The sequence below is a fragment of the Hyla sarda genome, chromosome 1 (genome assembly GCF_029499605.1).
Source record: "Hyla sarda isolate aHylSar1 chromosome 1, aHylSar1.hap1, whole genome shotgun sequence".
NCBI classification, from domain to species: Eukaryota; Metazoa; Chordata; class Amphibia; order Anura; family Hylidae; genus Hyla; species Hyla sarda.
The window spans coordinates 397493823-397521326 of NC_079189.1; the positions used below are offsets into that span (position 1 = coordinate 397493823).

The window sequence follows — 27504 nt, forward strand, 5'->3', positions numbered from 1 at the left end:
TTGTTCTTTTCTGTCTATGTTCTCTCTGATGACACCTGTCTCGGGAAACGCCCAGTTTAGAAGAGGTTTGCTATGGGAATTTGCTTCTAAACTGGACAGTTCCCGAGACACGTGTCATCAGAGAGCACTTAGACAGAAAAGAACAACCTTAACTTCAGAAGCTCATAAGTACTGAAAGGATTAAGATTTTTTAAATAGAATAAGTAATTTACAAATCTGTTTAATTTTCTGGAGCCAGTTGATATATATATATATATATATATATATATATATAAAAAAGTTTTTTCCTGGATAACCCCTTTAAAAATTGCTACAGTATGAGAAGAATTCAGCTCTTGAAGATGTTCAGCCCAGGTTCACACTACAGAATCTCTGGACAGAATATCAGTCAGATCCTGTGGCTGGCATGAGGACTGCGCGGACTGCACTGCCGTCCCCATAGATGGTAATACATTTCTGAGCAGATCTGCCATCTATGGGGACAGCAGTGCAATCCGCGCAGTCCTAGTGCCGCCTGAGAGATCTCCAGTGGAAGTTTCGTCTGGAGATGCTGCAGTCTTAACTAGGTCTTGCAAGGTGTTTAAAGGGGCACTCCAGTGGGAAACTTTTCTCCCCCCCACCCCCCAATCAACTGGTGGCAGAAAGTTATAAAGATTTGTATATTCTATAAAAAAAAATCTTAATCCTTACAGTACTTATCAGCTGATGGTATACTACAGAAGATGAGTTGTTCTTTTCTGTCTGACCACAGTGCTCTCTGCTGCCACCTCTGTCTATGTCAGGAATTGTCCAGAGCAGGAGAGGTATACTATGGGGATTTGCCTTTACTCTAGACAGTTCCTGACAGGGACAGAGGTGGCAGCAGAGAGCACTCTGATCAGACAAAAAGGAAATTCAAAAAGAAAAGTACTTCCTCTGGAATATAGAGCAACTGATAAGTACTGGAAGGATTAAGATTTAGAAATACCTCTTATAGATGCCGGGCGTATGCATACGTCCTTAGGGGAGTGAAAGTAAAGTGATCTTTACTGTGGCAACCACTAGGAAGGCCAAACTGCAACTCCCAGCATATCCAGCCAGCCAAAGGCTGTCTGAGCATGCTGGGAGTTGTAGTTTTGCAACATCTGGAGGGTCACAGTTTGGAGACCACTGTTACAGTGGTGCCCAAACGGTAGCCCTCCAGATGTTGCCAAACTACAACTCTCAGCATGCCTAGACTGCCCAGGCATACTGGGAGTTGTAGTTCTGTAACATCTGTCCCTTCAGATTTTTCAATGTTCATGACATTTCTGAAAATTGCTGCTCTACTTTGAATCCCACAAATTTTTTCAAAAAGCAGAAATATGTCCATTTTATGATGCCAACATAAAGTGGACATATTGTATTTGTGAAGAAAAATAAAATTTATTGGGAATATCCATTTTCCTTACAAGTAGAGAGCTTCAAAGTTAGAAAAAATTTTCACCAAAAAAAGATGCAAGTAACGCCGAAAATTTACCACCAAAATAAAGTAGAATATGTCACGAAAAAACAATCTCAGAATCAGAATATTCGGTAAAAGCATTTGAGCTATTAATTCGTAAAGCGATAGTGGTCAGAATTGTGAAAAAGGGCTCAGTCCTTAACCCCTTAAGGACCAAGGACGTACCGGTACGTCCTTGGTCCTGCTCTTCTGATATAACGCGGGGTTACACAGTAACCCCGCGTCATATCATGGCGGGCCCAGCGTCATAGTGAAGCCGGGACCCGCCTCTAATAGCGCGCAGCGCCGATCGCGGCGCCGCGCGCTATTAACCCTTTAGCCGCGCGCTCAAAGCTGAGCCGCGCAGCTAAAAGTGAAAGTCGCCGGCTAGCTCAGTCGGGCTGTTCGGGATAGCCGCGGCTAATCGCGGCATCCCGAACAGCTGACAGGACAGCGGGAGGGCCCCTACCTGCCTCCTCGCTGTCCGATCGCCGAATGACTGCTAAGTGCCTGAGATCCAGGCATGAGCAGTCATCCGGCAGAATCGTTGATCACTGGTTTCTTATGAGAAACCAGTGATCAATGATGAAGATCAGTGTGTGCAGTGTTATAGGTCCCTATGGGACCTATAACACTGCAAAAAAAAAGTGAAAAAAAAAAAGTGAATAAAGATCATTTAACTCCTCCCCTATTAAAAGTTTGAATCACCCCCCTTTTCCAATAAAAAAAAAAACACAGTGTAAATAAAAATAAACATATGTGGTATCACCGCGTGCGGAAATGTCCGAATTATAAAAATATATCATTAATTAAACCGCTCGGTCAATGGCGTGCGCGCAAAAAAATTCCAAAGTACAAAATAGTGCATTTTTGGTCACTTTTTATATCATTTAAAAATGAATAAAAAGTGATCAATAAGTCCTATCAATGCAAAAATGGTACCGTTAAAAACTTCAGATCACGGCGCAAAAAATTAGCCCTCATACCGCCCCATACACGGAAAAATAAAAAAGTTATAGGGGTCAGAAGATGACAATTTTAAACGTATTAATTTTCCTGCATGTAGTTATGATTTTTTCCAGAAGTCCGACAAAATCAAACCTATATAAGTAGGGTATCATTTTAATCGTATGGACCTACAGAATACATATCAGGTGTTATTTTTACCGAAAAATGTACTACGTAGAAACGGAAGCCCCCAAAAGTTACAAAACAGCGTTTTTTTTTCAATTTTGTCGCACAATGATTTTTTTTCCCGCTTCACCATAGATTTTTGGGCAAAATGACTGACGTCATTACAAAGTAGAATTGGTGGCGCAAAAAATAAGCCATCATATGGATTTTTAGGTGTAAATTTGAAAGAGTTTTGATTTTTTAAAGGCAAGGAGCAAAAAAACGAAAATGCAAAAACGGAAAAACCTCCGGTCCTTAAGGGGTTAAGGACTCAGACAATTTAATTTTTACGTTTTCATTTTTTCCTCCTCGCCTTCTAAAAATCATAACTCTTATATTTTCATCCACAGACTAGTATGAGGGCTTGTTTTTTTTGCACGACCAGTTGTCCTTTGTAATGACATAACTCATTATATCATAAAATATATGGCGCAACCAAAAAACACTATTTTTGTAGGGAAATTAAAACGAAAAACGCAATTTTGCTAATTTTGGAAGGTTTCGTTTTCACGCCGTACAATTTATGGTAAAAATGACGTGTGTTCTTTATTCTGAGGGTCAATACGATTAAAATGATACCCATTATTATATACTTTTATATTATTGTTGCGCTTAAAAAAAATCACAAACTTTTTAACCAAATTAGTACGTTTATAATCCCTTTATTTTGATGACCTATAACTTTATTTTTCCGTATAAGCGGCGGTATGGGGGCTCATTTTTTGCGCCATGATCTGTACTTTTTTTTGATACCACATTTGCATATAAAAAACTTTTAATACATACATTTTTTATAATTTTTTTTTAAATAAAATGTATTAAAAAAGTAGGAATTTAGGACTTTTAAAAAAAAATTTTGTTCACGCCGTTAACCGTACGGGATCATTAACATTTTATTTTAATAGTTCGGACATTTACGCACGCGGCGATACCAATTATGTCTATAAAAAATTTTTTTTACGCTTTTTGGGGGTAAAATAGGAAAAAACTGACGATATAATCTTTTTGATTGGGGGAGGGGATTTTTCACTTTTTTTTTACTTTTACTTTTAAATTTTTTTTTTTACACTTGAATAGTCCCCATAGGGGACTATTCATAGCAATACCATGATTGCTAATACTGATCTGTTCTATGTATAGGACATAGAACAGATCAGTGTTTTCGGTCATCTTCTGCTCTGGTCTGCTCGATCACAGACCAGAGCAGGAGACGCCGGCAGCCGCACGGAGGAAGGAGAGGGGACCTCCGTCCGGCGTTTAGAATGATCGGATCCCCGCAGCAGCGCTGCGGGCGATCCGATCATTCATTCAAATCGCGCACTGCCGCAGATGCCGGGATCTGTATTGATCCCGGCACCTGAGGGGTTAACGGCGGACGCCCTCGAGATCGCGGGCGTTGGCCATTGCCGGCGGGTCCCTGGCTGCGATCAGCAGCCGGGATCAGCCGCGCATGACACGGGCATCGCTCCGATGCCCGCGGTTATGCTTAGGACGTAAATGTACGTCCTGGTGCGTTAAGTACCACCGCACCAGGACGTACATTTACGTCCTGCGTCCTTAAGGGGTTAAAGGGGTACTCCGGGGAAGTTAATAAAAATAAAAATGCCCCAAAGCCATCACAATACCTGTTATGTGTCCCCTGTAGTTATTCATGTGATTTTGGCAGTTCCTTTGGCCCCTGATGTCTCCTAAATACTTTTTTTTCCTTATCTGCAGCATAGACTACAACTCCCAGAATTCAGCTCTGTGTAATGGCTGCCAGCCAACTGCTTTCACTATCTGTGTGCAGGCTTCCACTGCAGATCACACACACACAGACACTGGGGAAATTTATCAAACTGTGTGAGAAAGTGGAGGGATTTTCCCACAGCAACCAGCTAACAAGCTGAGGTAAAGTGAAAGCAGAGCTGTGATTGGCTGCATATGGGGAAATCTCTACACTTTTTCTCTCACACAGTTTGATAAATCTGGGCCACTGTACAAGTCTTTTCTTTCATGCCGCCTCCTGCTATGAATTTGTCTGTGTTCTGAATGGCAGCATATTCAAAAGGAAAACAGCAGCTATGTGCTCAGTTGTGACTAAGAATCTTCACTGCTTTTTCTCTCACAAGCTCCTCACACAGGGAGGGGACGTGTGTCTGTACAGCCAGAGCTCTAGCCCAATCAGAAATCAGACAGAAATCAGGTGATGTTGTCTTGATGGGAGGGGCTGCTCTCACTGAGGAGACAATGTGGATCTAAAAAATTTATTTTTCTCTCACTTCCTGCATGTAAGTGATAGCTGAAAGAGGAAAACTGTTGTATATAGCAAATGAATGATATTTAGACAAATGCATAGGATGGTGAGAGGGAAAGAATGGGCTATGGATTTAGTTCCCCGGAGTACCTCTTTAAGGTGAAAAGGGGCTGCGTCCTTAAGGGGTTAATAGAAGTAATTTACAAATCTTTATAACTTTCTGGAACCAGTCGATCTGAAAAAAATTGATTTCCACCGGAGTATCCCTTTAATTGAAATACTGAAAGCGGTTATGGTGCCACCACAAGATACGGCTGCTGCAGTGTTATAACAGCTATAATACTACCAAGAAAAATGTCCATGTGTAGACAAACAGTTTCCCCACTTTTTTCAATTAAAACCTAGAACATATAATTCCCATGGGTAACAAGGAAATGCATTCACATTCATGTATACAGGGGCTGGGTTGTGCTATTTATAAACAGAATCCTGTAAATCATTAAGATGCGTTCAGATTATGTATACATTTACAAACAGAAGTATTATAATGCAAACTAGATAAGTAAGCCCAGGTTGGGGATGTATGGGGAGGCGAGACCAATAATGCTAATCCTTAGGACTGGTCATTTAACCCATTAAGGACCCAGCCAATTTTCATTTTTGAGCTTGGTTTTTTTCTTCTTCCCCTTCTAAGAGGCATATCACTCTTATTTTGACATCCACAGACCCACATAAGGGCTTTTTTTTTTTCTTCTCGCAACCAATTATTTTTTGTAACCACACCTTTCATTATACCAGAAAATGTATGGTGAAACCAAACAATATTTGTGGCGGGAAATTAGGGAAAAAAAAAACAAAAAAAAAATTAGTATATTAAAAATTGTCCTCTTCTGATCCCTGTAGCTTTCTTATTTTTCCATATATGGGGCTGTATGAGGGCTCATTTTGTGTTATGTGACTTGTAGTTTTTATCAGTACCACCTTTGCATATATGAGACTTTTTGATCACTTTTTATAATTTTTTTCTCTTTTTCCAACTATGGAACAGTGTCAGGCTGGGTTCACACCACGTTTTTGCAATACAGTTCCCATATACGTTTTCATTTTGAAAACCGTACGGAACCGTATTGAAAACTGTATGCATTGCATGCCAAAAGATGCATCTGGTTGAGTCCTTTTTTCATCCTGTACGGTTTTGTCTGTTTTTGTTGTCCCATACCCAAAACCGTAGCCTGCCACGGTTTTTGGTCCAGGTGAAAACCGTATTGAAATGTATACTTTTTTTCTTTTTTAACATGGGAGTCAATGGGAACCGTACAGAACCGTATGTGTGTACGGTTCCATCCAGTTTTTGACTCTGCACATTTTTTTTAATTTGAATTTCAATCAAAAAAGTTAAACTTTATTCAAAATAGAGTGAAAAGTTAAAAACTTACACTTTTCTTCCCCTTAAAAAAAGATGCAACCTGGCCCCATTTTTTAAACCGTATACGGATTAAAATTTGTACACATGTTTGGATACAGTTTAGTCAGGTTTTGAGGAATCCGTTTTTTTTTAATCAAAAACCTGATACGGGAACTGTATTAAAAAAACGTGGTGTGAACCCAACCATAGAGTATTTTTTTTACACCATGAACTGTTGCTTCAAACCGTACTACTTGTGTAGTTTTGGCTTTTAGATCACATTTTATTAAAATTGTTTCTGAGATGTGATATGACCAAAAAATCAGGTATTTTTTTTATTTATTTTTATTTTACATTTCCAAAATCAAGGATTATTAACCCCCTAAGGACCAAGCTCATTTTGACCTAACCCCTTAACAATATCTGACGTAAATGTATGTCATGATGCAGTGGGACTTCCCGCACCATGACGTACATTTACGCCATTACATTGACCACTAGCACCAGTCCGGCCATGCAGCAGCCAGGGATCCGCCGTCAATAGCCCACATCAGCGATCGCGCTGATGTCCGCCATTAACCCCTCAGATGCCGCAATCAATACAGATCAGGGATTCCAGCCTCCATCCGTCTCCTGGGGTCTTCTGCTCTGGTCTGAGATGGAGCAGACGAGAGCAGAAGATCGCCGATAATACTGATCAGTGCTATGCCCTCCCTATGCATAGCACTGAACAGTATTAGCAATCAAATGATTGCTATAAATAGTCCCTATGGGGATATAAAAAGTGTAAAAAAAAAATCAAAAAAAAAAAAAAAATCATAAAAAAGGGAAAAATCCCCTCCCTATTAAAAATGTAAATCGTCACTCCCCCCCCCCCCCAAAAAAAAGCGTAATATTTTTTTTAACAAACATATTTGGTATCGCCGCATGCGTAAATGTCCGAACTATCAAAATATAATGTTAATTATACCATATGGTGAACGGTGTCAACTTAAAAAATAAAAAGTCCAAATTTGTGGACCGATAACTACAAATCACAGCACAAAAAATTAGCCCTCATATTGCTCCGCATACGGAACAATGATAAAGTTATAGGTGGGCACAATAGGGCAATTTCAAACATACTAATTCTGTTAAAATAATTTGAGTTATTTTTTTTTTTTTTTAAGCGGTACAATTATAGAAAAGCATATACCATGGGTATCATTTTAATCATATTGACCCACAGAATAAAGAAAACATGTCATTTTTACTGTAATGTGTACAGTGTGAAAACAAAACCTTCCAAAATTTGCTAAATTGCGGTTTTCTTTTCAATTTTCCACATAAATATTTTTTTTGTTGCGCTGTACATTTTATGGTAAAATGAGTGATGTCATTACAAAGTAAAATTGGTCACGCAAAAAAACAAGCCCTCATATGGGTCTGTGGATGAAAATATAAAAAAGTTATGATTTTTAGAAGCCAAGGAGGAAAAAACGAAAATGCATAAATAAAATTGGCCTATTTTATTTTTGTGTTTTTGTTTTTTCCTTTTTTTTTTTTAAGTAGTACTACAACTCCCAGCATGTAACACACTGTTCCATGATGGGAGTAGTAGTATCTGTACTAATTGACAGATCCTCCCAGATCTGTTGCGATCCTTCAGTATAATTTATAGATACTCTTATATGGTCCCCTGCACTGCCGTATATATACACCTATTCATATTTCCCACAAGCCAGATGGTTCCAGCCAATCACAACTCTCTGTGGAAAATATCAATATGGTATATATAAGTCAGTACAGGGGACCATAGAAGAAAGGCCGGCTGCATCTATACATTATACTGTACCGGAGGATCCCAGCAGGTGTCAGGAGTGACATCCGCTGTGATCTTTCCTTAACTGCAGGTACTACTACTTCCAACATGGAGCACACTCTGCTCCACGCTGGGAGCTGTAGTACCTGCATTAATAGACAGATCGCAACATGTGTCAGAAATTACACTTGCTGCGATCTGTCTATTAATACAGGTACTACAGCTCCCAGCATGGAGCAGAGTGTGCTCCATGTTGGGAGCAATAGTACCTGCAGGTAAGAACAGATCACAGCGGGTACCACTCCTGAAACCCAATGCAATCGTCCTATCTATTGCAGAGACGCGGAGCGGCTTTCTCCTGCGCTCACATCTCTGCACTACTCCGGACAGTGTTCTGAATAGAACATCACTGATTCATATTTCCCTCTGAGAGCTGTGATTAGCTGAAACTATCCGGCCAATCCCCACTCTGGGCGGACAATATGAATGAGTGATGTTCTATTAACATCACTGGCCGGACGGAGTATAGTACAGAGATGCGAGCGCTGTATAGAGTCGCTTCGCATCTCTGCAATAGATAGACATAGACATATCGCCCCGGGTGTCAGTCGTGACACCCGATGTGATCATTCTATTAGTACAGGTACTACTAATCCCATCATGGAACAGTCTGTTCTATACTGGGAGTAGTAGTGCTACCTAAAAAATGTTTTTAAAAAAATAGAGAAAAAAATAAAAAAGTGAACCACACACACACACACACACACACACACACACACTTTATAAAAAATGTCGTTGAAAAAAAAAATTTGCATTTCACCAAATTTATATTTTTTATATTACTACTTTTTTGGTACCCAACAAGTTTGAGGTACCAAAAAAAAAAAAAAAAAATATTAAAACGCCAATGAGGCCAAAAATGCAATTTCCACTCAAATGCAAAAAACACCAGAAAAAGCGCAAGAAAAAAAACGGCAAACACAGGAAAATGCTGTGGCGCTTTTTCAGGCATTTTTTTCTTGCTTTTTTTGGGCCACAAAAAAAATAAAAAATAAATAATGGGAAACACTGAACTAGATAATCAGCCCTGGTGACAAGGTTCTGCTTCCTGCATTAAGCAGCTGCATGCATCCAGCAGCAAAAGCACTAAAACTAGAGGAAGATATTTTTAACAACGTCCAGCTCTCACCCTGCTGAACAGAGCACGTGTATGGGGCAGTAGGAAGGAATAGCTGCAACTTGAAGGTGAGTGACTTGTTGGGCAGTGGGGTGTCTGCACTGACTACTCTCAGAGCCACTCACATAATGTGGCTACCTGGGCATTCAGTTTATATTGCTGGGGAATGCTGCAGCCATCCACACTAAAGCAGTTCCAACAAGAATGAAAGCCACAGAGAGCGGCCCTCTGTTCTGGCTCATATGGACACCATAAAGGGAGATCCCTATGCCTGAATAGAGCATGTGGACAGGGTCTTCCCTCTAAACATAGGACTGGCAATGAGCCCAAGAAAGGCTTGGCAACACTAGCTGTGATTGGTTGCTATCTGCAACAAATAATCTTCTAAATCTCCACTATGCTTTTCATCATTTCTAGCTTGCAGATAGGGAAGGACTAACGCTGTTTTAAAACCAACTCGCGGCCCCCCCCTCGACATGTTTCACCGTTATACACGGCTTTGTCAAGAGGTTGCAGTGCCCAGCAACCTCTTGACAAAGCCGTGTATAACGGTGAAACATGTCGAGGGGGGCCGCGAGTTGGTTTTAAAACAGCGTTAGTCCTTCCCTATCTGCAAGCACACTGCAGGTGCTTAACAGAATCAGTGTCTTATAATTGAGTCTGAGCAGCACCAAATGACATTATATTACATGGGAAGAGAGACGCGCTGACTTTTTAATCCTTTTTGTTGTGTGAAATTAATAAAGATTTACCTTTTAATATATGGGAAATTAGGGTATTAGTGGACCACTGCGGTGGTCTTATGGTGAATTGTCATGTTTGAGTCTGGTGTCCATCGTTTTACTGGATATTATTCTGTAACAGAGGCCCTGAACGAAGACTCCAACACAGATGTGGGCATAGCCTAATAAGTATCGTATCTATTGGCGTATAACCCACATCTTTTAGGCAAAAATGTTTAGCATAAAGTCTATCTGCGTGTTATACGCAGATAAGCCGCTGCAGTTCATTGATTTAAAGTGGGCGCTTTAAATCAATCAATGAACTGCAGCGGCTTTTGCGGGTCCAAAGGCCTGCCGTCGCTGCCCGCTTCTCTGCCCCTGCCTATCCTGGGGTCCAGAGACTGCTGCCGCCATTGCCCCATTGCCTCCCCCATCCCCTGTTCCCGGGCTCTGTGCTGCTTCTGGCTCCGGTGGTCTCCTGTGTTGTTGCTTTGCGCTGCGCAATGACAAGTGATTTCTTCAACGCGACGTCACCGTCAGTGGCCCGGTGCACAGTGACAGCTAAGGACGCCTCCAGAGCCAGAAGCAGCGTGGACCCCGGGAACAGGTAATTATAAAACCGGGGATGGGGAGGTAATGGGGCAGCGGCATTCTCTGGATAGCCAGGGGGAGAGAAGCGGCGGCAGCAGGACTCTAGATCTCAGGAAAAGCAGGAGAGAAGCGGGCAGCGACGGCAGTCTCTGACCCCGCAAAAGCCGCACTTCTGCGGGGTCAGAAACAGTCTATCAGGGTATACACATGCGCACACACACGCACCCTCATTTCACCAAGGATATTTGGGTAAAAAAAATTTTTTACCCAAATATCTTTGGAAAAATTAGGGTGCGTGTTATAGGCCGGTGTGTGGTATACCCCAATAAATACGGTACTTCATGCTTGATTTATCTCAGAAAGCTGACAGCCATAAATAGGTTGAAAAACATTTTTTGTTGAAAGATTGATCACATTTCATATTATATAAATTAGTTACATGCTTGGTGAGGTTGAGAAGACACAAGTCAATCTTGGGTGCCAAGACTTTTCTTTTCCCCCCCAAATTAAGTAACTTGTTTAGATAATGCAGTCTGACCATTGTCTTCCTATGCACCTGGCCCCTGTTCAGCCATGCCTTTTTATACGCAGTTTTTTGTAGTTCGTGTCAACATAGGTCTTTAAGAGTGTAAATAGCTTCAAAAACTGTATTTCAGATATGAGGAATGCTACCGTAATCTAAAACCCCACATAGTAAAGAATGATAGTGAAGCAGTCTTTTTTACCTCCATCAGCACAGACACTGGAGTGCTGGGAGTGATGACAATGTAAAATGGATGTACAGTGAAACCTCTCAAAATGACCACCTTTTTGAGAAGACCACTCCCTTATTCGGACCAGATTTTGAGAGATGGCAAATTTCTTTGAGAAGAGGATTTTTCACTTCTTTTCATAGTTATTTCCCACTCCCGGTTTTAACCCCTAGACATCTACAATATGCATAATATGGTATGTGCTGCCCTCTGCATAGCCTTATTGATGCAGAGATTGACTTTGTACTCGGGGCTTCACACTTGTGCTTGCAAACGTTGCATACAAACCTATTTATAAAAATATTAACTTACCAAGTGGTTTGAGTTTTGCCATTAACCGCGACTGAGGGTATGCCTATAGAGGGCATACCCTATAATGAATGAATAAGAAATAAGGGAGGGTTCCCCAAAGCGTCACGTACGCCCCGACTGGATGATGCAGGGGACGTTATATACTCAAATCCCTTGCATGCTTCCTGTACGCCCCGCCTGGAGGTGCAGGGGGTGTGGAAAACTCAGGCCCCTCACACAAAAACAGCCTTATAGGCTTAAAACTTGTACTCGGGGCTTCACTCTCGTGCTTCTGGCTGCAAACGTTGCATACAAACATTATATATAACCTTAACTTACCAAGCGGTTTGAGTTTTGCCATTAACCGCAACCGAGGGTATGCCTATAGAGGGCAAAAATCAACCTAGTAGGATGAGTGACAATGTTCATGGTTATCATAACCAACACCACACACTGGCCCCATAAAGCATCCCCTACCCTATACTTAACGCTACCTTGCGTGACAGAAAGGTTGCATCTACCAACCACATGAGGTGGTACCTGGTACTGAGAAGCTGTAGTGGTCACACCCACTCTGAAAATGACCTGACACTGAAACAGGACCAGACTGACCTACTAGCTGATAAACACCTATTAAACTTATCTGTGACATCACGGCAAGAGGGAAACCGATAGATGCTTGTCAGGCATAACATAGTACTATCCCCAGTCCCTGCTATTAAGAGGCAAAATTGCACTGTAATTAATTGATAAAGGACCTGACTACATGACAGACCTTTGGTGAGAACGATCTTGCAGTGCCATAACTCCCGTAGACCAACACAAAGCTGATGTAATTACCTTACCTGGAGACTTAACCGGACTGTACAGTCAGTCACGCCCTAAACTGTACATTCCGACCCAAACTGGTCTCGAGAGTAATGGCCCGCTGCAGGAGACAGGTCCCCTTTGTCACCATCGTGCCTGTAGATTTGACAGGCCTTGTGTAACCATTTTGCCTGTAGACTTGACAGGTCTTTGTATAACCATCGTGCCTGTAGAGGTGACATGTCTTTGCGCAACCATTGTGCCTGTAGGTGTGACAGGTCTAGCGTGACCACTGAGCCTGTAGACGTGACAGGTCTTTGCGTGACCATCGTGCCTGAAAACATGACAGGTTTTTACTTAGCCCTCGTGTCAGTAGACTTGACAAATCTTTGTGTAACCAACGTGCCTGTAGATGTGACAGGTCTTGAGTAACCATCACACCTGTAGACGTGACAGGTCTTTGCGTAACCATCTTTTTTTTTTATGAAGCTATTGATTTATAGCCTATTTCAGAACAATAACTAGGCAGTGCATCCCCCTGCAGAAAAGGCAGGTATGACGGGTATACAACCATCTATGTGTCGTGATGTTGTTGCTCTGAAGACGTGTCCGTAACAACAGCTATGCAGTGCATCCCCCTGCAGATGTGGCAGGTATGAAAGGTATACAACCACCTATGTGTCCTGACGTTGTTACTCCGAAGACATATCAGTAAAAACCACTTATGCAGTGCATTACCCTACAGACGTGGCAGGTATGACGGGTATACAACCACCTATGTGTCATGACGTTGTTGCTCTGAAGACGTGTCAGTAACAACAACTACGCAGTGTATCCCCCTGCAGACATGGCAGGTATTACGGGTAACAACCGCTTATGTGTCGTGATGTTATTATGCAAGAGACGTGTCAGCAACAATAACTAGTGCATGCCCTTGGACAAAAAGGTTTAAAGGTTGTGGCTGTGTGTAAAATGTCAAGATACAGATGCTAACATAAAAAATAAAATACTATAATAACTTGTGTGTGGCATATTGGCTGCAGGAATGCACAATATGCTATGAAAGAATGCAAGGTATAAATGCTATGAGTAAATGCCCAGTATAAATGCCCTGAAATGAATGCATGGTGTAAGTGTACAGTATGAATGAATGCCCAGTATGGATACAATGTATAATGCTATGAACATGTATGATATGAATGCTAAGTGTAAATGCACGGTCTGAATGCTACGAATGAATGCATGGTATGAATACAAGTAACGTGCTATAAATTATGTTTGGAATAAAAGCTAAGCACGGATTAAGTGCACTCCATAAAGCTATGAGTGAATTCACGGTAAAATGCAATGTATAGTGCTAGGAGTTTAATGCACAGAGTAAATGCCCGGTATGCAAGCAATGTATAATGCTATGAATTGTGTATGGCATAAATGCTATGAGTGAAATGCACGATGTAATGCTATGAAAGAATGCACGGTATAAATGCTGAGTGAATGCCCAGTATGAACACACAGTATACATGCTATGAATGAGAGCAGTTTAATTCCAGGTACAATGCTATGAATTGAGGCACGGTAAAAATGCATGGTATGTGCTATGATGAGTGCATGGTGTGAATGCAATGCATAACTGCTGTAAACTGCACTGCACTGTCCGTGTACACTGTATACAAAAAAATAATGACTGTAATGAACTGCATGGTGTGAACTGCATATGAACAATGACAATACTGCAAATCAAATATTGTGACTGTTTGCACTGCATAAACACCATGAGAAACAGCACTGTGGGCAATATAATTGTATACTGTATAACCTTATGACCGAATAAATTATATAAACCACTGTCCGTAAGCACTGTGATACTATGACCCTATGTACAGTAAGTAAATACTGTGACCCATTGACCAGAATATGACACTAACTGTGAGCACTGTATGCACTATAAACTATATGCTCATGTGCACTATAAATTAAGACTATATATGCACAAGCGGCCAGCATACTGCCATGAGGCAGCGGGCGGAGCTGCACAAGATGCTGAAGCCACGCCACCTGCAATGAGCGCAGCAGAAAGGGTAACATCAAGAAACCTGGGAGACTACTCCCCTCGCATGTGCACCCGACTCCTGAATCCTGCAGTGCCGCAGGCAGAGCTGACGGACAGCAAGGCTCAACCTCACCTGATCACTACTGCTCTTCAAGACCCACCAGACCTCATGCCGCTGCAACCCTCGGAGCCGCTCCATAAACTCTACATGGATGTTAATATGAATCTCCTGCCAAGCCAGTCAGCAGCTAGAGAGCCCCGCTGCAGCAACTGTAGGAACAGCGGGTGATTCAAACACTGGACATGGCAGTAGTGTATGCGTGATGTATGCTCCGCCTGGATGGCGCAGGCGGCATTATATACTCACGCCTCTTGCATGCTTCCTGTATGCCCCGCCCGGGGGTGGGGGGTGTGCATGGAAAACTCACGCCCCTCGCACATATACAGCCTTAAGACTTGTCAGCAGTGTGTCTCTGGACATGTGATTACCACACATCCAGAAATCTTTATAGTGACCACCAATTATGATAACCACTATTAATGTTTTTTTTTAAACCTCTGGTGCTGCACTGTGTCTGTCAGCCTCCTTCACTCTCCTGTCAACTGGCAGACAGAGCAGCAGAGGAGGAAAACGATTGATAGAGGCAGCAAGTATGGAGAACTGAAAATATAAGAAATCACTGTTATAAAGATACATTCTTTCCACAATACTCTCTCTATAACATCCATCTATAAAATATACATTATAACCTTTGCTAACATCCCCTTTATAACATGTAAGGTAGATAGCTCAACAGATTTAAAGAAGATGACCAGTGCTCAGAAATGTATCTTGTGGATAAGGGTTAAATGCATGATCACAGTGGGTCTGACCGCTGACCCCGTATGGGGCCCCAACTGAGCTGCTGTGTGTGACGTTCGTTTCGCCCACAGCAGGTCAGCTGGTACAAACACGCCCCCTCCATTCATGTCTATAGGAGAGGCGGAGACACAGCGTTCTGGGGATAGGGGATACATTTCTTAGCACTAGACATCTTCTTTAAAGGACAAAAGTTGATCCAAGGAAAAAGTCAACAGGACCTGTTGGGACACATTGAACAAAGGGTCTGTATCGTTTTGTTATTTGGCATTGAACGGACACTAATCAGAACAGTGCCCAATGACATGGTGAATGAGCCCTTAAATGATTTCTAAGGGTAGGGTCACAAGTTCCGTATGTTGCTGCATATTTTCTGCAGCTGATTTTGCTACATTGACTTTAATGGGTAGGAAAATATACAGCAGCAAATATGCAGCAAAATAAGGCACGTGTGAGTCTACCTTAAGGGTGTGTTCACACGTAATCTGCGGCAGGTTACTCACAGCTGAAATTCTGCACTGCAATATTCAGAAGATTATTATATTGTCACCCACTGAAGTCAATAGGTAGCAACATAATGCGCAATCAGAATTTCAGATATGGGTGACCCGAAGCGGATTATTTACCTGTAAATTCAACCTAAAAATAAAATGTCACCATGTGCACCAGCACCCAGCCCTCACTCCCCATGAAAGAGGGTAAATGGAGAGTCTGGATGCAGGTTGCTACTACATTTAACCTTAGCAGAACTCATTCACTTGTATTCTCAAGACCCGTGTACTTACATGGCATATGACTTCAACAATCAATTCCTATAGGTGACTAGAATGCATTCAATGCTTTTAAAGGCATATTTCCCATGTCCCAATTTCGGCTTTCAAATTCCCTGCAGCCTGTTGAAGCTGCTTACACAATTTGTGTAACTCCCAAGCTGCACAAATAAGATAACCCCAGTACCTTGTGGGGGCTACATCGTTTATGCAACTTCAATTAAAGTCAATGGTACAGCTACTTTCAGTGGCCGCAAAGGGGCCAGAGGAGTTTTACCCTTTTTTTTGGTCTAGTATCTTACTGTGTGATAATACTATGATACTGCAGTTAAAACTACTGCTGCAGAGAGGGATTTATTACAATGCTTTATTGTGTTATGCTTTGTGTGGTTTTATCTGGGGCACATAAGTGTTAGAGTGATTTTTTTTGTAATAATTTTGTTGAGTGCCATCAACATTCCAGTAGGGACATAAGGAATAGTCATTCTAGCGAGAAGATATTACATGGTTTAAAAAAAAGTTTCTAAAACCATTATTTTCCTCATTCCCTGGTGCTCCACCTCCATGCACTAAGTTACAATTGCTTGCAGGCAAGCCACGCCAACTCATGATGTCCAACAGCCATTACAACAGCATGCAGCCTTATGCAGCCACTGGCCACCACATGAAGGCTTGCTTTTGCCCACAAGAAGCAGTCGCATCTTAGCACATGCCCTAGCAACATGACCTGTCCCTTTCAAGCTGAGAAAAGGTGGAGCGCTGTATTTTATGTTGTGTGTACTTAGCCTCAATGTTAGGCCTGCAACACCTGGACCCCACACAATTCAACAGAGATAAAGAGGTAGACCACCAGAGTCTTGTATTTATAGTTATCATCTAATTGGGGTTTATTAGAACTGTGCAGGGTCCACATGTTGAAGCAGTAATACACTGACAAATAACTAAGAATTGGATGTAGCAGTGTTTTTTTACCACTTATTACAAGCCCCTCTGGTCCATTGTTTTGACAGGAAGAATAAGTGCTGCATATTGATGAAATCTCCGTATAAGGTTCCTGACAGAACCTCTGACAAGAAATTAAACACAGGCTTACCTGTATATGTTTTCAGCTTGACATATAAAAAATGTATAATACATGTCATCATCATACTGCAAAATGAAACAAATACTCCACACGGATCACTTTTTGACACTTACACATTGTTGTCTCCTGGACTGTGTTCCTCTTCCACCTCTTGCTCCCCAGGGACAGGACTTTTTTGGTCCTGATCCTCAGACTGTGGCTCTAATCTTATTCTTTTAATCTGTTCCTGACAGCAAAAAGAAAGAGGGGAATACACAGAAATAAGGGTAAAGCATTAGAATGGACAAGAGTAGAAATAATGGGTAGAGAGAATGATTTGAAAGGTTGTAAAGAAGGAAAGAGAAACAGGATAGCAGGTGAATATTCTGTACTGGATTTACTGCAGCTCAACAACTAGTTACTAAAATCTTACAATGACATTTAATAATGAAGCGTAAGCAGTGGGTTAAACTCAATGAACTCACTTGCTCTTCTGCATCGTATGCTGCATGTGACCTACGACGTTCTCTGCGACTCGGATTGGAAGGACTGTGTCCTTGGTTAAAGGTATTTCTCTGCAGCCGCACTATGGTCTGTAGAGGAGGTGTTGAGGTATTTGGTGGAGGCTGTAAGGTTTCCAAAGGCAAGACTTCAGAGGAAAGGATTGCAGGACATTCAGTCTCAGATCGCTCACTAAACAACTGATCCTTGAAAACACAAGTAAAGAAAAGCTTTTATTTTATGCCTATTTAACGGTAGGATTACTAAGACTGCTATACTAGATAGAATAGTTATACTTCGGGATCAGGAAGCAGATGGTAGTGAGTTGTTTAACTAGTCTTATTTATAGACTTCATTTAAAGGGATGGTTTTTACTAGGGATCGACAGATTATCGGTTTGGCCGATATTATTGGCCGATATTCACGATTTTTGACGTTATCGGTATCGGCATTACCTTGCCGATGATGAGATAATGTCCCGCCCCCCCCCCCCCCGCCCCCATTGCCTCCCCCCGCCACATTGCCTCCCCTATCCCCGGTTTTATAATTACCTGTTCCCGGGGGTCTGGGGCCCGCGCTACTTCTGGCTTCTGGCTGCGTCCTGTGTTAAGCTGTGCGCTGCGCAGCGCAGTGACATCGTCAACGTGACGTCACCGTCACTGCGCACAGTGACAGCTCAGGACGGGAGCCAGAAGTAGCGCAGTCCCCAGGAACAGGTAATTATAAAACCGGGGAGAGGGAAGGCAATTGGGCAGCAGCGGTGGGGGTGGCGTGCGGTGCGGGGGGATGGCTGGGGGGCAGCGGCGGTGGTTGGGAGGACCCCCAGAAAGGCAGGGGGAGAGAAGCGGGTGGTGGCGGTGGTCTCTGATTCAGCCAAAGCCACTGCAGCGGCTTCTTCGGGGCCGGGGGTGGTTGGGTGTTAGAGATAGCCGATAACTTATACCGGAATATCGGTATAAGTTATCGGCTATCAGCCTGAAAGGCCACAGATTATCGGTATCGGCCCTAAAAAAATATCGGTCGATCCCTCGTTTTTACATACTGCATCTTTCAGAAGAGGATGTCATTAGTAAGGGGAACAGTTCAGTGACCCCCAGCAATCTCAACCATGTCCATCTCCTAGTCTGAAGTCAGAATTTCCTATTTATCAGTGACAGGAGTCTTGTGAGGACTCGCCGGTATTTAGCTTGTTGGTTTTTTACTATGTGCATAACTAATGAAAAAATGCATCACTTATGCAAACCAATTTCTCTACAGTAATATATTATAGTAAATCTGAACAGAACCCAAGCTGGATAGCTGGCCATATACTGGGTGCCAGAATAATTTTATCACTTCTGGGGCAGATAATGGGAAAGGAGACAAAATGAAAAATTTCTTCCTTTTTAAAGCACCCACAAGATGACCAAGGATGTAGATCATCCTGTATTGTAGTATATGTATTGTCTATTATGTCCTACAACATGATTACCAAGCTCAATGATACATTTTCCAGCCTGAAATAAAATCAACACAACCTCACCTTGTCACTGTGAGGAGATGAAGACCTCGAGGACTCTGACTTCTGGTCCTGCCTTTCTGGTGATGAGGACTTTGAACAGGAACTACGTCTGGAACGGGATGACCTCTCTGTAGAAGAACGTGATGACCGAGATGAGGAGGAAGATGATGATGATGATGATGAAGATGAAGAAGACGAGGAAGAGGAGGAGGAAGATGAAGAAGAGGTTCTACTTCGACGGAATTCTACCACAGGGGCATCCTTGACAACTTCTACTGCTTCATAAGTATCTTCTTCTATTTCATGGTATACATCTTTTTTGGGGACCAATTCATCTGTAGTATGAAGGACAAGTGATGCATCACAGTCTGGTTTAACAGATTCATCTTCATTTTGTGCTTTGGTCTTTTCTAATACATCAGTAACTTCATCGTTGTCAGACTTATTAGCCTCAGGTAATAATATCTGGTCTGGTGCAAAACCTACATCCATAATGCATTCTGTCTGCCTTAGCTGTGATGGTGGCGTTGACACAGTCTGAACCTCACCCTCTTTCCTTTGTAAACTTTCACGGTCATCTTCTTTTGTAGATTGCATAACAGATTCGTTATCTACCTGATATTGTGCTGGTGATGGTAACATAGTTATTTCAGGTTCTTCCACATTATGTTCAACTGGTTCTACAGAAAGAATTTGTTCTGAGTGTTCTGTTGCTGAAGCTTTTTCATGAACTGCAGAAATTAATTCCGTCTCCATTTCACCCTTTTCCTGTCCAATAACTGGTGCCAATTCATGCACCTTCTGTACAATAACAACAGGTGCACTCTTTTCTTCTACTTCTCGCTTTTTATGTGCAATAATTGGTGCACTCTTTTCTTCTACTTCTCGCTTTTTATGTGCAATAATTGGTGCACTCTTTTCTTCTACTTCTCGCTTTTTATGTGCAATAATTGGTGCACTCTTTTCTTCTATTTCACGCTTTTTATGTGCAATAACTAGTGCACTCTTTTCTGCCAATTTATGTTCTTGTACAATAACTGGTGCACTCTTTTCTGCCAATTTATGTTCTTGTACAATAATTGGTGCACTCTTTTCTTCTACTTCTCGCTTTTTATGTGCAATAATTGGTGCACTCATTTCTATTTCACGCTTTTTATGTGCAATAACTGGTGCACTCTTTTCTGCCAATTTATGTTCTTCTTGTACAATAACTGGTGCACTCTTTTCTGCCAATTTATGTTCTTCTTGTACAATAACTGGTGCACTCTTTTCTGCCAATTTATGTTCTTCCTGTACAATAACAGGTGCACTCTTTTCTTCTATTTCACGCTTTTTATGTGCAATAACAGGTGCACTCTTTTCTTCTATTTCACGCTTTTTATGTGCAATAACAGGTGCACTCTTTTCTTCTATTTCACGTTTTTTATGTGCAATAACTGGTGCACTCTTTTCTGCCAATTTATGTTCTTCTTGTACAATAACTGGTGCACTCTTTGCTGCCAATTTGTGTTCTTCCTGTACATTAACTGGTGCACTCTTTTCTGCCAATTTGTGTTCTCCCTGTACAATAACTGGTGCACTCTTTTCTGCCAATTTGTGTTCTCCCTGTACAATAACTGGTGCACTCTTTTCTGCCAATTTGTGTTCTCCCTGTACAATAACTGGTGCATTCTTTTCTGCCAATTTATGTTCTTCCTGTACAATAACTGGTGCACTCTTTTCTTCTATTTCACGCTTTTTATGTGCAATAATTGGTGCACTCTTTTCTGCCAATTTATGTTCTTCCTGTACAATAACAGGTGCACTCTTTTCTTCTATTTCACGCTTTTTATGTGCAATAACTGGTGCACTCTTTTCTTCTATTTCACGCTTTTTATGTGCAATAACTGGTGCACTCTTTTCTGCCAATTTATGTTCTTCCTGTACAATAACTGGTGCACTCTTTTCTTCTATTTCACGCTTTTTATGTGCAATAACTGGTGCACTCTTTTCTTCTATTTCACGCTTTTTATGTGCAATAATTGGTGCACTCTTTTCTGCCAATTTATGTTCTTCCTGTACAATAACTGGTGCACTCTTTTCTGCCAATTCATGTTCTTCCTGTACAATAACTGGTGCACTCTTTTCTGCCAATTTGTGTTCTTCCTGTACAATAACTGGTGCACTCTTTTCTGCCAATTTGTGTTCTTCCTGTACAATAACTGGTGCACTCTTTTCTGCCAATTTGTGTTCTTCCTGTACAATAACTGGTGCACTCTTTTCTGCCAATTTGTGTTCTTCCTGTACAATAACTGGTGCACTCTTTTCTGCCAATTTGTGTTCTTCCGGTACAATAACTGGTGCACTCTTTTCTGCCAATTCATGTTCTTCCTGTACAATAACTGGTGCACTCTTTTCTGCCAATTTGTGTTCTTCCTGTACAATAACTGGTGCACTCTTTTCTGCCAATTCATGTTCTTCCTGTACAATAACTGGTGCACTCTTTTCTGCCAATTCATGTTCTTCCTGTACAATAACTGGTGCACTCTTTTCTGCCAATTTATGTTCTTGTACAATAACTGGTGCACTTTTTGCCAATTTGTGTTCTTCCTGTACAATAACTGGTGCACTCTTTTCTGCCAATTTGTGTTCTTCCTGTACAATAACTGGTGCACTCTTTTCTGCCAATTTGTGTTCTTCCTGTACAATAACTGGTGCACTCTTTGCAAATGTATGGTCTTCCTTTGCAATATTTGATACATTCTTCTCTGCCAATTCATTGTCTTCCTGTGCAATAACTGGTACACTCTTCTCTACCAATTCATGGTCTTCCTTTTCAATAATTGGTGCACTCTTCTCTACCAATTCATGGTCTTCCTTCTCAATAACTGGTGCACTCTTCTCTACCAATTCATGGTCTTCCTTCTCAATAATTGGTGCACTCTTCCCTGCCAATTCATTGTCTTCATGTGCAATAACTGGAACATGCTCTTCAGCCAACTCGTGCTCCTTCTGTGCAATAACTGGAACATCCTCCTCTGCCATTGTCACATCAGACTGCTGAGCATTTAAAGTACTCTCTAAAGGTTGGGACCCAACTTCCTCTAGATCCATACTATTTTCTTCACATTCTTTTGAAGAAATAGCTTCTTTAGTAATCTGTGCAATGATGTCTTTTGTTTCAGCTGCAGGTACTGTTACAGGTGCAACCACAGTATTATGTTGCCCATCAGGTGCCAAGAAGCTGGCAAGAGGTTCTCTTTCTGAATTATTTGTTGAATCCTTCTCAACCATAATATCTTCAGGGGCATCTATGTCCATAGCACTGTCCTGTTCTGATGTTTCTGAAATATGGATTATCGTATTTGTGACTGGTGTTTCTGGACTTTGATGCACAGAGACATTATCAGCTTGTTGATGTACCTTAGATGCAGTAGTGGAATTTTCTGTAGAACATGAGGACAATGCTGAAATGCTTGAAGAGGTTGGAATTGCTTCAGCTACTAGTCCAGCATTTTCCAGATTGGCTACCAGTTCCAAATTCTTAGTTGGTAAAATATTAGGGGGATCTTCTATATTTACAGTAACATGTACAGTTTCATCTATATTTACAGCTTCTTGTTTATCTGGTGAGATGGGCACTGGAGGCACTGCAGTATCTTCTGTGATATCATCTACAATCATAGGGCAATCTTCTGGTACTTTTTTAGACTCAGATTCATGAACGATTTGTGTTTCTGTATATGGCTTCATTGAGGTCTCCTCTGCTGTATAGGTGGACTGTTGTATGTCTGGGACTGTTTTGGGAACAATGGCTTCTGCTGATGCCACATTTGCAGAGTCTTGTACTTCTGTGCTATTGTCTGTCATTTCCAACGTTTCTTCAGTAATGGATGGTCTCTTGTTTTGTGCAGTCCTTTCTGAGGTCTTTATCAAAGATGTTTCCTCAGTATGCTGAACTGTAGTATCTAGGGAGGACTTTTCCATTGGGGATGGGCCAAAATTATTTTCACTCTCTGTCAAAGAATTATCAGGGACAATCTTTGTGCTGATGGTTTCTTTAGTGTCTGTTTCTAAAACTGACAATAAAGGATCCCCTAATTGAGGTTCATCAGCAATATCTTCTGATTTTACCTCCAATTTAGTTTTCTGCATTTTGCCGGCCTTAGAGAGCTTTCTTTTAGTTTTCTCCTCTGGTCTTACTTCAGATACTTTTAGAACACTTTTTTGTTCACTATCCACTGGCTCATTGAATATCACTGGTGCTTTTGCTTTCTCCGGAACATCCACTTTTTGTATAGATTTTACATTTTCCGCTTGGTCCTGATGTGCACTTGATCTTCTTATCCTTAACCTCCTTGTCTTAGGTAAGCTAGGGGAACAAGCTGGTGATTTTTCAGATTCATTTGGACCACTAACCAACAATGAACTCACATCTGATTTGTCATGCAAAGATCTTGACTTAGCACTTGATCTTACAAACTCAGGAGAGCTGGACAAAGACTGGCTTTCTTTTGCATCAGAACAAGGCTGAAGGTCTTGTTTTTCCAATATGGACATGGCCTGAACACCCCTTGAAGATAACTTCTCCACTATTTGCAAACTTTGTGTACACACAGATGCTGTCCCTTCCAATTTTGAACGAACGGGAGGCTTCATTAATACCAGAGATGATTTGACTTTTGCATCCTTTGTGGTAGAAGCTCCTGTTGAGGCATTTTTAGTGTCTTTGTACACCTGTGATTCTTGTTTTACAGTCTCCACGTTTTCATCTTCCTGTTCATTGGGTGCAGTCTGTTGAATAACACTTGTTGATACTGGTGCCTGATGTAATGCTGCATCTGCACCAGTCTCAATACGTTCTCTTGCCTGGCGTCTCCATTTCTGTGGTGATCTTTGACTCTTCGGGCTCTCTTTGATGAGCAGCCTTGAAGAGCTTGTTTTCTCAGACACTGGTAAAACTTGCTTCTCAGAAATCTGCTGGTGCATACCTTCAAGAGACAGCATTGGAGGAACACGTTCCTCCACAGTCTCCTCTCCTTCAAGGGTTGCTGGTTTAGAAAGAGTTTCTGACAACTGAGGTGGAGAAGGGGACCGTTTCAATTTTGGTGACTTTTTGTGTTGAATAGTTGTTCTTGAGGATCTTCTTCTTTTGGGAGTTTCTTCCTCATCCTTCTCAACTGCTAGCTCCTTTTCTTCTTCCATTTCTTCCTCCTCTTCTTCACCTACCTCTTCAACTTCTTTTACAGCAGATTTACATGCACGTGTTGATGATCTGCGTGGTTCTTGCTCTTGCACTGGTGGTGTAACTACACTTTGTTTAGGAACTTTGGTCTGCAACATAAAAAAAAAAAAAAACTAAGCCTGAAACACTAGTTAAGGCCAGCAGGGCTAAGTATTTTTTATTGTAGTCATGCAGGAAAAGTAATATTTTTGGCACAATTTTTTCTAACATATAACTTATTGTTTTACTGTTAACTCTTTTGGGAACAACAAATGCTATTTGACCATTTTTTGTGTCCTAGATGTATGCATAAATAGCATATTCCCTTTAAAGGGGTACTCCACTGGCCAGTGTTCCGGCTGCGTTCAGAACATTTAGGCCCTCATGACATCAGGCCACACCCGCTCAATGCAAGTCTATGGGAGAGGGAGTGGCAGCCGAAACACTGGCCAGTTGAGTACCCCTTTAATCTAAGGGTTGGTACAATTACAGAAATACCAAAATATGTATAGTTTCTTTAGATTTTACTATTTTTGCACAATAGGACATTTTACTAGAAAAAAAAATATATGAAAGTTTTATTTCACTGCATTCCAAGAGCCTTAACAGTCATTTTTCTACAAATGTAGCCGTATGAGGACTCATTTTGTAAAAAGTGTGATGTGTTTTAATAGGAACATTTTGGGAAACACAAATTATTAAACAACTTTTAGAATTCCCTTTTGTATAATAAAAAAATTGATTTCTACTGTAAAACTGTTATTTCAACCTGTTCCGATATAAATGTAACTGTATGTCCAGTGTGTTCTTGCATATGGACCTACAGTTACATCCAATAAGGATACCAGCATAGCAGCTGTGCTGGTGTCGGAGGAAGAGTCTGCTTAGCTATGCCAGTCACAGTAAAAAAAAAAAAAATATGTAAAATAAAAAAAATATAAAAAACCCTCACAATAAAAAAAGATACAACAATATATACACACATACATAAATCAGAAACATACAGGGGTTCTTCAAGTTACAAAATTGTAATAGGTTCCGGGACGACCATTTTATGTTGAAACCATTGTATGTTGAGACCATAACTCTATGGAAACCTGGTAATTGGTTCTGAAGCCCCCAAAATGTCATCCAAAAATAGGAGTGAGGATTAAAGAAAAATAAGTAGATAACTAATACAGTGGTCCCTCAACATACGATGGTAATTCGTTCCAAACGACCCATCGTTTGTCGAATCCATCGTATGTTGAGGGATCCGTGCAATGTAAAGTATAGGAAGTAATACTCACCTGTCCCCGTCGCTCCAGACCAGGTCATCACCGCTCACACTGCTGTTCCAGGGGCTCCTGATGCTGTCGCGCTGCTCCCGTGTCTTCTTCGCGATCCTCCGGTGTCTTGCGCATCTTCTGCAGGGTCCGGGCCTCGCTTTCTGGTGACGTTATTACGCTGCTGCGCCGGTGCGGCGTGCGTAGTGACGTAATAACGACGCCGGAAAGCAAGGCCCGGACCCTGGAGAAGATGCGCAAGACACCGGAGGATCGCGAAGTGGACCCGGAGCAGCGGGAATAGGTAAGTGAACCTGCTGGGGCACATTACACTGCTATCCGACAGCAGCTTAAGCATTTTGCGCTGTCGGATAGCAGTTAATGCGATGGCCCCGACATATAAAAGCATCGTATGTCGATGCTGACATCGACATGTGATGGCCTCTGAGAGGCAATCGTATGTCGATTTTATCATATGTCGGGGCCATCGTAGGTCGGGGGGTAACTGTATAGATAATCCTTACATATAAAAGTAAGAAAGATCTGCTGGGAGCTGTAAATCACTGTATGTAGAGGACAGGAGCTTCTTCAGGGTCCAGTACAGTACACACAATGTCCTAAAAAAGTAAAATGGGGCCGCCTTTACTTGGTTTCCAAAGGGGCAGCTATACCTGGCACAAGTAAAGAATAGTACAGAACGTGTAGTACCTCCCTGAACTGTGTGTCTAACAACCCAGGCTATAAAACTTAATTTTTTTTTTTTTTTTTTACAAAGCCCAGAATTTGCCAAAAGCAAAAAATAATTATAATGTAAATGTAGAAAACACATTGGGTATTATTATAATCATACTGACTTTTAGCATAAAATTGACATGTCAATTATACCGCATTGTGAACACTGTTAAAATTTGTTAAACCTACTTCTCTAAAATAAGATACGGTAAATGAAAATCACTTTATTCTGGTTTGCAGGGCTCAGGAAAGTGAATGGACTTCACAAAGATATCTGTATAATCACAGCTACCCAGATAGATGATCAGAGCCTGCATGAGGATTGAAGGTACAACTGGTGTGCACTTTTTGGGTAAAATATATATCTTTGTATGTCTTATTATATGCAAAATATGGAATATATGTCAAACTATAAATATAATATATAAATTAGGTATTGTCATAATCAGACCAACCTGCAGAATAAAATAATAAAGTCAACATGTTATTTACATCACACATGTACCCCAGATTGGTACCAATGAAGACATCAACTTGTGTTGCAAAAATGTTTTGCCATCCCAAAGGCCTCTGCAACTTAATAGGATGCCTACAAAATTTCCTAAATAAAAAGAAGGCACAAAATCCACTAAGTACTCCATTATGCCTGTGCCCTGTGAGTCAAGTACAGCACATTGGCCACATATGGGACAATCTAAAAATAGAATGAGGGTATGTTCACATTGCGGAACTGTAGCTGAACTCAGCCTGGCAGCCGGCGGTAGGATCGCGCGGCAATGCGCTGTCCCAATGATGGCTATGCAGTGCTTGCGGACTTCCGCGCAAAGAATGAACATGTTCTTTCTTTGCGCGGAACAATTTCAGCGGCGGAATTGTCCGCCGCTGAAATTCCGCAGTGTTAACGGGTCTCGCAGATACTAACGTTCACACAGATGCTAACGTTCACTGTGCGGAATTTTACTCGCGGAATTCCGCACACGGAATTCCGCTGGTATTCCGCAGTGTGAACATACCCTTAGGGGAGTTAATATAGAGAAGAATTTCTCTAGCAACATCAGTCTGCATTACAAAAGAAAAAAAATTGATTAAAATGAAAGTTTTTCCAAAACAAAAAATGTATAATATTTAAAAATTCTGCCTCTA

General features: G+C 41.4%; 1 protein-coding gene across 7 annotated transcripts in view; it reads right to left on the reverse strand.

The window, feature by feature from the left end:
* The window catches only part of ACIN1 (apoptotic chromatin condensation inducer 1), an 85258-nt gene that overhangs the window by 20762 nt on the left and 36992 nt on the right, over nucleotides 1-27504 (reverse strand). For 6 of the 7 annotated variants that reach the window (XR_008845315.1, XR_008845314.1, XM_056527037.1 and 3 more), the window contains 3 exons: nucleotides 19183-24474; nucleotides 17645-17866; nucleotides 17294-17406 (listed from right to left, as the gene is read on the reverse strand). Coding sequence is in view for 5 of the 7 variants with exons in the window: in XM_056527037.1 (XP_056383012.1) it covers nucleotides 17294-17406; nucleotides 17645-17866; nucleotides 19183-24474 (5627 nt within the window). In the remaining 2 variants the exon portion in view is untranslated. The remainder of the gene's footprint in view (nucleotides 1-17293; nucleotides 17407-17644; nucleotides 17867-19182; nucleotides 24475-27504) is intronic. The other variant, XM_056527021.1, reaches the window with a different exon arrangement.